The 13,121-nt window shown below is 35.8% G+C and overlaps 1 protein-coding gene across 3 annotated transcripts in view; it reads left to right on the top strand.

Moving 5' to 3' along the window:
• ANKMY2 (ankyrin repeat and MYND domain containing 2) overlaps positions 1–13,121 on the top strand; it is a 32,542-nt gene that overhangs the window by 12,634 nt on the left and 6,787 nt on the right. For all 3 annotated transcript variants that reach the window (XM_090287143.1, XM_090287144.1, XM_090287142.1), the window contains exons 5-7: positions 5,642–5,802; positions 10,722–10,936; positions 11,710–11,845. In XM_090287143.1, coding sequence (XP_090143269.1) covers positions 5,642–5,802; positions 10,722–10,936; positions 11,710–11,845 — 512 coding nt within the window. The remainder of the gene's footprint in view (positions 1–5,641; positions 5,803–10,721; positions 10,937–11,709; positions 11,846–13,121) is intronic.

Here is a 13,121-nt window from a genome sequence, read left to right on the forward strand (position 1 = left end):
TTCTCAAAGAACAAATACTGTCATGTTTATTAAAAAAAAAAAACGTTTACAGTCCACTAGGTTTTGTTTAATGTAATGAAATACCCAGGCACTTCGGAGAAAATGAACAAGCTGTTTTGAGCGTCCACTTTGTGAGATACAAAGAATGGTGGGGCTATTCTAGTGGCTATTGAATGCTTTGTATGAGTATATTTTATTTCCCTAAGATAAGTGGTTTAACCTGATGTTTAAGAACATGAACCGTGCAGCCAGCGGTACTCAGTTTAAGTTCTGGCTGTGCCAGTCAAGAGCATGTTCGCTAATGATTCTGACCTTCAGTTTCCTCATTGTCACGTTTACATGGTCATTGAAAGGATTAAATGAGGTGACAGACAGGCTTTACAAGTACACTAAATAAATGCCATCAGTTATTGGTAATAATAATTACAATAATGTAATTCTGTCATAAGAAGGAGCATTAATATAATATACAGCTGCTTCATTATTGTCCTCATCAACCACAAATATTTATTGTGCGTGCCCAATATTTCTTAATGTGTTAATCCTGTTACTGTACATAACGTAGAGGGTTTAGAACAGAGTGGGAGCGAATATTTGATCATTGGTATTTTGGCCACACTAAATTGGCAGTTAGCAGAGTCCATTGATAGAAAAGCTGTAAACATTTGATATATTTGGAGTGCAGTAAGTGGCCTTGAGGGGACTAATAATTCATTAAACAAATACTTAATGTTTACAACCTATACACCAAGCATCACTCTAGGTGCTTTGTGACAGTGGTGAACGAGACAGAGGCTCTTCATGTGTCATGGCACTTGAGGCTAATAGCGATGATGGACATTGTGAAATAGTATACACCAAGGGACCGCTTAAGGGTTCCACAAAAAAGCATCTGAGAGGGATCTTCTGTTCTTATTCCAAAGGGGTTTCAAGCGAAATAACATCCAAACTGAGATAAAGAGGGAATTAGTCAGATATGGGTGATCATAATTGTATATTTTGTTGAATTTTACTATCAAGTTATCTTAAAACTGCTACTGGTAGTTGCCCTGGGTTATGCTGTTGATTATGTCACTTTATGAGAGCTCTGTGAGAGCAGATATGATCTTAATTCATTTTCAGGAGGATTTGAGAAAAGTACGGCCTTGCTGTGAAAACTTCAGAGAAATATTTATCTCCCATAGTTAATAGGTCATAGGGGTTCCCTGGTTGCCCCCCACACACCTCACAGAGAGTTACAAGGGTATCAGTACAGTGAGAAGAGAACACTGAACTGGGAATCTTGAAATTTGCATTTTAGTTCATGTCTGCTGCTAATTACTTATAAGATCATGGGCAGATAGATACCTTCACTCTCGGGGGGCTTGCATCCAGGATGAAACAAAATAGAGCTCACATAGCAGGTACGTAGCTCTTCCCAGTTCACAGGGCTGGAAGTGGAGGAGCCTATTCTTCCAACCATTAATACAGTGCGCACCCCCTTTTTTTTTTTCCCCCTTAACAGGACTATATTAATAAAAATCGAAGGTAGAAATTGTCAACAATCCCATCCTAAAATCAATAATGTTTTCATTGCATTTTAATCTGCTTAGACTAATTTCACAGAAAATCTCACCCTTTCATTTGACACTATTGTTTCCAATATAGTTAGTCTTTTTAAAATTAATTCTTCCCTTTTTACCCCCCTCAAACTGTGCACCCATGTGTAAGACTTTTATCTTTTAAAAATGTGATCGTACAGATATAATCTTTGTAACTTGTATTTTTACTCACCAGTATGCTACGAAGCCCCTCCTATCTAAGTAGTTATAAATAAGTTCAACAGCTGCCTAATAGTCCATGATATAGATGTACTGTACTTCAATAAAGATTCCTGAGCTTACATTTTTACCTGGTAGTGCATTAATATCTGTAAACCATGCTCCAAGATGAAAACTGGCTGACACACAGGATGTGTATTTTTAATTTTAATGTAAGCCTGGATTGCTTTACAAAAGGGCATAGCAATTCACATCACCATTAACCTCCTCATGGGCAGTAGGCAGTTTCATGCTTTCGTAGCTGAAAAGGTTCTACATTGTGAATTTACTTTCTCATTATTAGTGAAATTGAGCTGTTTTTGGTCCTTTGTATTTTCTTTTCTGTGCATGCCTGCTCTTATTTGTTACTCATTTTTCCTTTGGGTTTGTCTCTTTATTCCTTTAAGGAGTTTTATGTAAATTATGAATGTTGACCCTTTGTTTATCAAATGTGTCTCAAATGTTTTATGTCGGTCTTGTTTTTCTTCTGATTTTATGGGAATTTTTGCCATAAGCAAATTTATTATTAAGTAGTCATAGCTTTTCTTTTATAGCTTTTATGTTTCTTATCTTATTAAAAGAGATCCTCTTGATCATGGGTTCAATAAATGTTGTCTTGAATATCCTTCATATTAAAAAACATTTTTTGTACTTCTAAAATTTATTATTTTAGATGTCATTTCCCCATGGATATTTAGTTAATTGTGATAGTACCATTTATTAAATTACTCAGTATTTTTTCACAAACTGAGGTACCACTTTTGTGCTAAGTTAAATTGTTTTCTACATTTGTATCTATTTCTGGATCCAATATTCTCTTCTGCAGATGTTTGTCCCTTTCTATAATAATACCATATTATTTTGATCTCATTGACTTCAACGTAAAGCAAGTGTCCTCTCAGTTATTTCTCTTTGAATGCAATCCTCCCTTTTTCAAATCCTTTTCAGTTCTTGTTAGACTTTTATAAAATGGTCATATAATATATAGAGAGAATTGACATCTGTATGATATTAAGAATTCCCACCCAATCACAGTGTGCCTTTATGTTATATTTTTAACTTGTTTTGGGTCCTTCATATCAGTCTTTTCCTTTAAAATTCATTTAAATAAAACTACTTTCTTTTAAAATCTATTTCTAAGTAATTGGTAGTTATTGTCCATATTGTAAGAAGAATTCCCACCACCACCTCTGCACTCTGTCATTTCTAGCTGGTTATGCGTAATAAAGAGAAAGCTATTGATTTCTTTTTTTTCCTTGTCATTTTAATTAGAGTCTCCTGGGTTTTAGAGCTATTCAGTTTTATTTTCTATTTGAATTAGCTTCAGGCTTTAAAGTAACAAGAAGTAATAATAGTGATAATTGGGCATGTTACTATCTTTTTAATGGAAATATTTTTAGCTTTCACTTTTTATTATGGTATTGCTCTTGGTTTTATCATTGTACAATTCCACTCTTTATCTTAATTTTAAGTTCTACTTTTTCTGATGTTATAGTCATTACTGATTTCTGTTTTTAGCATTTTGTCAGTAATCTCTTTGCCCTTTCCTTTATTTTCAATTTTTATTATTTCATTATTGTAGTGTAACTATTATTAGACCATGTATTTATAAACATATAGGTGGGTTCTTTTTTTTAACCCAAAATGCATTCTTTTAAAAAGTATTTATTCAGCTTATGCCTGTTTCACATAATTACTAATAAATTCTATTGCACTCCTTCTTTTTTACCTGTTTTTTACTCTTTTATTTTACCTGGTGGCTCTGTGTGTGTGTGTGTGTGTGTGTGTGTGTGTGTGTGTGTGTGTGTGTGAGAGAGAGAGAGAGTTCGCAATGTGATTCGCCTAGTCACGTTAGAGTACATTTTATTTTTCTCTTTTTATTAACTTGAATAATCAAGACTGTTTTTCCATTTCAGTAGTGCTTACTTTCCTATTCACAACACTCCCAATTAAACCTCTAGCTCTCAGTTATCACCTAAAAACAAGAACAAAACTGTACCCTGTGCCCCACCCCCAAGCCTTGTATTTGCCCACTTAGCCACCCCAGCAAGAGGAAACCTTACAACTCATTTATTTCTTCGCATCCTCTGTTTTGGCTTTTTAGGCAACAGGCCTTATCTTTCCTCCTCCATCACTACCACTGGCTGTGGACTTTGCTGAGGGAGTTTAATATGTTTCGTAACAATATGTTATTAGCGTGTACCTCATGGTGTATTCTCTTTCAGTAATTCTCCTGGTCCATAGTATAATTCCTCAATCACGCCACCGACAGCGTTCTGATTATCTCCGCAGCCAAGGGCTGCTGCTCCCCACTATTTCCTTTCTCCGTGCTCCATCTTGAGATCTCCGTTCTCATTTAGGTTTTAGTGACAGACCTTCTCAGATGGTATGTAGGTTGTGTATTGTTAGAAACTCATCATAACCAACATGGTCTTTCTCTCTGAAGAATGTGAGTCATATCTTGGGTCGTTTCATCATTCGAGTGTTGTTCTTTTCTTGCAATCACATGTAGGAGTTACTCCACAGTTTTCCTAATCCTGGTTTTGCTGATGAGAATTTGATTTATTTTTCTTTATAAATTTTTCAGTTCTCATTGTGGAAGCCTATTTCAATTTCAGCTTATCTGTGAAAGTAAAAAAACAAAAACAAAAACCCTTTTTTTTCTAGGATCTGTCTAGTTATGTATGTGTTCTCATTAATCCTACCCAGGTCTGACTCAGTGAGCCCATTTAATACAGACGACTTGAGTCCAGATGATTGTAACACTGGAGCAAAATGGTTCTCCCCACTCCTAGCATTTATTTTCTATGTTAATAATACTGCTTTATTAGTGTGTATTCAGAATTCATAAATTAAAAACCAATAAAACTATTTAATAGTTTTGATTATAAAAATTAAATATAAATTATTAACAGATTAGTTAAAATAAAATGGTAAAATAAGCACTACCTAAAATGAAAGAGATTAATCTTACAAAAAGTATAGTGATATTTTTTCCTTCTCACAAAGGTGTAATCTTAAGAAACCCTTAGTTCTGTGACAGTGTTATTGTTATATAACCAGTATTTTTATGTAAAAATATTTTCAGCTGCTAACAGGGCTGTTTCTGACTGTACAGTTGGAATTGATGAGAAGATACAGTTTACATGCTAATTATTCATTTCTCTCTCACCCCATCAAATCTTTTTATATCTATCTTGATATTTTTTACAACACCTTTCTTTTAGGACCATTTTTACCACCAGGTATGGCTTAGCGAAGTCTCACAGGGACCTACGAGAAGCCATAATGTGGATCCTAGGCTGATGGGAGCAAAAGCTTTTCTTTGATTCATTTCACAAAGAGGCCAAGCTTTTCTCAGATTCCATGGGAGTAGAGATTGCTTTACTAATATGAATACTAATTATAATGATAAAAAGTGTTCTATAGAATAAATTGAAATTCTGTATAAAGAAAGCCAGATGCGATTAGGGAATAATGACCATCATTTATGTAGGAGTAGAAGAAGAGACATTTAAATTATAAGCAACCTTTGTAAAATATTTAGGGAAAAAAATTATAAGTAGGACACTGCTTTTTTGTTAATCCACATAATATTCATACATATTAGGATTCTATGTCTTTAAAAAGAGATTATATCTTGACTTCACGAAGCATGCTTATAAATGTTGCCCAAAACTTTTTACCTCCTTGATGCTCCTTTCTTGAAAATTAAAGATGTTGATGCATGTTTACTTCACAGGAAACAGAGCAACATAATACAAAAAATTGAAAAATGTCTTTTTGTGAATAATAAAATAACAAATTTCCTTTTTATTTTTGTTTTTTTTTTTTGTTAAAAGGTCAACATGACTGTGTAACTGTAATCAACAATTTCTTTCCTCGAGAGAGACTAGATTATTACACTAAACCCCAGGGACTGGATAAAGAGCCGAAACTGCCCCCAAAGTTGGCAGGCCCACTGCACAAAATTATCACCACAACAAATCTTCATCCTGTCAAGGTAGTGTAGTGTTTATTGTATTTGCATTCTATTTCAATATTGCTTCAGAGTCTAACCTGTTTTTATTATATAGGATCATAATTGTCTTGGGTTGGGTTTTGTAAATGCGGAGCTTGCAATGGGCTCTCTTAATTCAGTTGACACAGCGAAGGAGTGCTGTCATTTGAAACTGGAACGGAGTGAGGGACACAGACTGGAGAGGAAGAAAAGCCATTCAAAGAGGTGGATTCAGCTGAAGCCTAGCTTCCATTCGATCTCACGGGGAGATCTGCGCTGCTAATGGCTCCAGAGAGGCAAGGGAGCCAGGCTTCCATATCAGTAGTTGGCTGAGGCCTGTCCCCAGAGGGAAAGGGCAGTGAGTGCCAAACCAGGTGGCTCCCTTTGGATGAAGGCAATTTCCTGGGGAAGGAGGCAGCTCTGAGCCCAGAGCAGCCAGCACTCCCAGCAGCTGGGACCTGGCGCACAGGCCTGGTAGAGAGGGTCTGGTTGGGACACCAACGGCATCTACTGTAATAATTGTCCTTCTACAAAACGTTCTGAAATGTACTCATGAACACATTTTTTTTAATGTAAGTGGCTATTTGATGACTTTAAGCAATTCAATTTTTCCAGTAATTAGGCAAATCACGCAGATTTTCAAACCTTGTAGACCCTCAGAAGTTCAAATGGCTTAACCAGGAAACTTCAGGAGCTGTTCTGAACTATTTTCACTGCTATTTACTTCATATTTTGTATGCAGCCTTTTTGTTTGTTTATAAATTTTAATGAAGCCAAATAGTATAATTTTTTAATGAGCCATTACAGAAAACTCCTACGTGTTACAGGAATGCTGTCCTTTATCAGATTTCGGTGTCTGTTATAGTCTTCACTCGTCTTTCAGAAGGTACAGATCTGATAGTAATTCAGAACTATTTGGTGTGCAGCACAATAAGTTGGGTCAAAAATTGAGATTTTTCCCTTAATACTAGGTGTTATTATAATGTAGTGAAATAGATTTCCTTAGGACTCTATTAGAAAAGGAGAATCAATGGAGTATAATGAACACCAGTAAAATAAATGGACACTTCTCATAAACTCTTTGACAGTGCACCCTCGTCTGAAGGTAAAAGTTCCAAATTGTATGTAATCTTATTACTTTATTGATGCATCCCTTTGCATATAGTCTTTGGAGCTCAAAACACAAACAAATGGACAAAAAATACCTGTCATGTGACCTTTTACCCAAATTGATTTTCTGGACTATGAAGAGAGATGACAAACTAGAAGATCCTTCCCATAAAACAGACAAGTAGAGCCTATATTGTTTTTCGTTTTCAAAACTCAAATGCTTTACTTAATATTCTGAAAAAACCACTAGTGGCAAACTTGTGATCTTAAGTGGGCAAAAAAGAAATTCAGCTGTGAATCATATGTTTGTATTTCTAGTGGAGATTATATGGGACTTAGAATTTAACCTTTAGGAAATATTTAGCCTCTTCTGTATCAGTGATTCTGGTCCACCCTGCACCCAGGGAAAGGCAGGACTCCTATAAATGGCAGCAACTGCCCCTGCATGGCACTCCGTCCCTTAGGAGGTGCAGGCAGGGGTGAGAAGTCAGGGCTTTTCTAGGGAGACAGTATTTCTCAGTGGTAGAGAATGTGTGTGGTTTTACAAAGCCCTGTTGTTACCCCTCTAGCCTGAGCACTTCTGGATACTCTGGTTTAGATTGATTTGAAGTTCCCTGCATTTTTCTGATTCACTGTCTTTTATGTCTGTGTTTCCACCCCTTGAGATTGCAGTAATCTCAATTATTGGAGTAACTGAGTCTGTAGAGCAATTTTTGATGTTTACATGGGACCTAGTCTCTCAGGGTTAAATGTCCTGAGACTTATGGTACCTACAATTATTTTGAGTAAATCGGATTAAGGGCATGTTTATACAGGCAATAAATTATAAAGGCATAAAAATTGAAATAGCCTACATTATAGTTTTTAGAGCACTTGGTCTCATAAGAGCTACTGTTCTATGGTTATAGTGCCTTCCTTCAGAACAGACCTTCATTTTTATAGGCATAAATGGTCTATTCACTCGAAAACCTTTCTTTTATTCCCATTTTGGTTAAAAGCTGCCCAGTTGCTCTTGTGGTGGACCATTTTCATTACTTTACCCCTTTTCAAGCTGGCCAGTCTTCTTTGGGAGCATTAAAAAAAACGTAATTAACAGCCATTCTATAAAGCTAAAGACCTTCAAAAATACACACAGAAATCCTCCTCGGTACACAATTCATGTTTTCCTACAATGCACCTGACACAGCTGCATTTGAGTTGAGGTTAAATGGCTGCTATAGCAATAAGAATGTTTGTTTTAAACAGGAACTTGGGGAATTGTGCTATTGCCCAGAATACAGAAAGAGATTAGACAGGAGAAAATCAGATTCACAAAATAAGTAAATAAATAAATAACAACAGAGGGGCCTCTAAGTGATCAGGAAATAGATGTGTGCAAATGATCCGATTTTTGATTGTTAATATGATTTTTAAGCCCAGAATTGTTGATTTAGTAATTTTTAAAAATGGGATATAAAAAATAAAAGAAATTCAGAATGCCACTATGTAAATATATTCTAAGGTAGCTGTTCTTGGGAGATGAGATATATCTGGCTTTTATACCTACAGGAATACATTTATTTCTCCTCAGTAATTAATACTAAGGATTTTCTTTATATTGTATTACTTTATAATGTTGCAGACATTAGGAAGGAAAGTAGTTCAAGTATTGTCATTTTGTGTGCAGCTACGTAAATATTTCTGCAAGCTCATGATATAGCTAGGTTGATGTAACATTTTGTTTTGTGTATATTGCTGTATATTATAAAATAAATAAAGCCTAATGTCTGAACAAATAAATCATTAACCTGAGTTCTATTTGAGATTTTTTGAAGATGTTAAACTATGCTTTGATTATAAATGCTGTATACAAAAATAGTGAAGAAACAGCTTCAAATGATTATAGTTGACTGCAGAAATATAAGCGGCCAATTAATGAGGCATCACTACCACAGTTAATTTTTCATACATTATGGTAGGGAAAGTTGTCAACAGATTTACCACTGGTGATTCTGACTATACTTATTTCATGAAGCCTAGTAATTTATTATCAAGTGCTATTTTGATTTTTTAAATTTTTAAAAAACTTTTTATTATAGGCAATTTTCTAACAAAATATCAAAAATTGCTTTGGTATGGACAACTTACCAAACATGTATGAAAAAGGTTGAAAAGAAGGATTTTAAAAATTCTTCTTCAAAATAAAATTCACCAAATGTTCCTCCATCCTCCTCTTTCCCAGTGTGGTCATGCACCACCATTCTTGCTCCTAAGACGACAGTATGATCTCCCCAAAGCTAGTTTCTTTTACAGTAGAAATACCCATTTAGTATATACCATTTTTTGGCAGAGTACTTACTGTTGGTAAGGCAGTGGCAATTACATTTAAATCCAGAGGTGTTTCTTCTTAATAATTTTGCATATTTATGTAGCTCTGCCTGGTCTGAAATCTGAGGTTCTTCTCCTAAAGGTTTTCAACGTTGAGTCCAGAGCTCCTGGGCAGTCCCTAAATCCTGCCCTAAGTTACTGTAATTTAAAAAAAAATTAGTACTTTATACTTCTATGTCCTAACCAGAAGAGCTATGGCAAGTAAGTTTAGACAATAAGAGGGTTGTCATCAAAGTCAATTTTAAAATTAAGCAATTGAAAGAATACAATCTGTAATATCAATATCAAGATGATGGGATTAGAGATGGATGAAAATTAATTTTCAGTATGCATGCAGGGCAGGGGAAAGCAACGGGGGAAAAACTGGGACAACTGTAAAAGAATAACACTTTTAAAACGGTGAAAAAAAACCCATCTTTTGTGGAAGTACACATATTTAGGATCGTGAGATCTTTTTTCTTCCTAATTTTTCCATATCAAGTGCCATATTTTAAGTAAAATACAAAATTACATATCAATCTAGTAGTGTCAAAAATGAGGAAAAATCATATTTTAATTTCACAAGAACACTTCATCTATATAAAAGTTCCAAGCAGGAGACTAAGCCTGTGTTTTACTTAACAAGTTATCTTTTTTTTTACATCTAAAAAAAGGGATCTTATTCATGAACTCTGCTACCTCTGATTCCCTGACTTCTACATTACTCAGGGTAGGTATTTAGCTGTAACAAATACTGACATTCTGCTCTCTGCCTACGATTTTGCCCATGTTACACACGTTTACGTTAACTGTTATGTCACAGGATTTTTACAGCTGTCCTATGCACACCTACAACAGGTAATCTACCCTGTAACAAAGCCTGTAAAAAACAAAAAATATACCTCACTAGCTTAATTTGTGCATATATAGGAACTTTGGGACTCACAATGCATCACATTTAATTGTTCTGATATTCTTCCTTTTAAAGCTATTTTTGCTTTCCTCTTTGATCTATTTTTATTACTATGAATGATTAGAGCATATTAGGAAAATTTCTACAGAGAAATGTAGTTAAAGTAATACCCCTTTATTTTTAGACTTATTTTTATAAAAATCTCATTTCCTTATTGTTAATAGTAATTAATGAGAGTTGTAGTTCTTCTAGCCATGAAATTCTAAAGCTCAGTAAAGTTAATTAAAAGTAGTGATTGCTTGTTGATTTGATTCTATATATAAAAGGTAGGCAAATGCAGATCACATGATAACTTTGACATACAGAGTTCCAAGAGATTCCACAGTTATCAGGGTCCCTCTGTATTAGTTTTATAACTTTGATCAGGCCATTTATATTCTAATTTGAATTAAAAGTAATATTGTAATCTTTTGAAATCAGCTAAAACTTGACTACCTAATTTTTACATGGAAAAGTCTCTCATGGAATTCCTAAGCTCTAGAATTTCTTGCAGATCGTGATGCTTATAAATGAGAATCCCCTGCTGGCAGAAGAGGGAGCTCTGAATAAATGCTACAAGGTGATGGATTTGATTTGTGAGAAGTGTATGAAGCAGAGAGACATGAATGAAGTATTGGCTGTGAAAATGCATTACATCAGCTGTATCTTTCAGAAATGTATTAACTTCTTAAAAGACGGAGAGAATAAACTGGACACTCTGATCAAAAGGTACTGTTTCTGCCATGTCACGTATAAAATACACTCAAATGGAAAATGTTTTGTTATATGAAGCCTCGTATGGATTTTAAAGTTTAAGCATTTTAGCAGCATTTGTTAAAGTTGGGATCTCATTTAGTCTGTAAGAAACCGGGATAATTTTATACTAAGATTGTAGACTGATTATTTTGTTCTATACTTCTCGTAATGTTTCTGTCAGCCGCCGTCACGGGTGAGGAGTCTGCGGTTTGGAGAGGTTAGATAGCATGCGTAAGATACACTGCTAGAGCGTAGCCCATGTCCACATGCAACGGTATGGTACGCCACAGGTGGTGTTCTAGATTCATGATGGCGCTCAGTGTGTCTCCCTCATTGTACCTGGGACAGCTGTGTGTTACCTTTGTTCTCTGACCACCGGGGATCAAGTTCTCCTACAATTTACTGAGAAAAGTGAACTAAGTTGGGAGGGTGTGACTTAATGAGCGTTTTCATTCTTTGTACAAATAACTGACCTGGTAATAAGTAACTAGCTAATCTGATAACAGTGTTTAGTGTGTTTTAAGGTGGGCGCCACTTTTATAAATACCTCTCCTGGCCCCAAACTTGATAATGCCTCGCCTAACACAGAGGGAGAATAGCAGCTTGATTTGAGTCTAATCATCGTGATTTGAAGAAACCATGAAAATCTTAAATAGCCAAGAAGGAATGACATGAAGTTCATGGGTTCACTCGGAGGGAATACTTAGTGATTCAACTGCAATTATGTTTTTAAAACTACCTTTCAGCTTGTTGAAAGGCCGGCCTTCTGATGGCTTTCCGGTATATCAAGAAAAGCTCATCCGAGAAAGTATCAGGAAATTCCCCTACTGTGAAGCCACGCTCCTGCAGCAGCTGGTGCGCAGCATCGCCCCCGTGGAAATCGTAAGCTCTCAGTAACTCAGTCACCTGTCACCAAGACCTAGTTAGCATATTGGGTACAATTCAAGGCGCGTCCTCTTGAGCACTAATTATTTAATAAAGGGACTAATTATTATTTTAGAAAAATTTCAGAAACAAATGTGAAGATAGGTCTGCCTGTTAACCTGTTTCTGTTTATCCATTTCCCTCCTCTTCTTCCATTTATGGAGCCTGTGGTTTAATAAACAGCGTTTCCCTATGTGGTTACAGTGAAAACTTGCATCTTCAATACCTGTAAAGGTGGGAACACATCTACTATGTAACACAGGTACACACATGTTCACTTGCAGCTTTTGAACAGCCAGCACGAAGCCCGCATTGGGTGAAGGCAGGCGATGATCGTCGGGGCAGGAGGGTTTTGGTCAGCGGAGATGTGAAGGGATGAGTCATGGCTCACTCTATGTCTTGGTAAACAATCTCAAAGTAGTTCCAGCTTCCTGTATTCCACCTTACTGCCTCTGACTTTACATTTTCCATTCTTTAAAAAAAAGGTATTTATATTTTGCAGCTATGGAAAGTAAATTTTAACTTTATTTTCTGTTCTTTAAATTACTTATTGCCCTTTTGTCCTGTGTTTATTTAAGCAGTATTTCATAAGACACTCCCTGCCTTCACTGTTTTGAATAGTTTTTTCTTCATCTTGTCTATACAAGCCATGCTTTTATTAACATCAGTAAAATCCTTTATCAGCCTGTTGTCTATTAGTCAAGAACTTGATCCTGACACTAGTCCCGTCCATGGCTTCCTCTCTTCATCTGGTGATGTCGGTTCTTCTCTCCCACCTGTAAGTGTTACGTCATTCTCAGGGTGAAAATCAGGACTGGAAGTGGGCTCCAGGTGCTCCTTCATACATTGAGGCTTCACCTGCTCAGAACCATGAAATAAGGAACACCTGAGCAGACAAGATGCTCTCAATGAAGTTCATGCATTGATTTATGCATGAGAATTCTCCATGATTTCCCATAGAGCTGTCTTACCCTTTTTAATATAGTTGGCTACTTAGTGTTTAAGCTTTTGGAAGATTAGAGGTCGTAAATTATAAGGCTGGTTTATTAATTATGAATGTGTTTTGGCTGTATATATCAAACTCCAGCCAACCATGAATTAAATAAATAAGGGTTTATTTATTATACTCAGAATCCCCAAAGTAGGCAGACCAGATCTGGCACAGTGGCTCAAAAATAAATAAGTGGGGGACCCAAACATTCTCCCACTCAATACTCTTCAGCTGTGTAGATGT

This window comes from Furipterus horrens, unplaced genomic scaffold (genome assembly GCF_987537825.1).
Source record: "Furipterus horrens unplaced genomic scaffold, mFurHor1.1.pri manual_scaffold_9, whole genome shotgun sequence".
Classification (NCBI taxonomy): Eukaryota; Metazoa; Chordata; class Mammalia; order Chiroptera; family Furipteridae; genus Furipterus; species Furipterus horrens.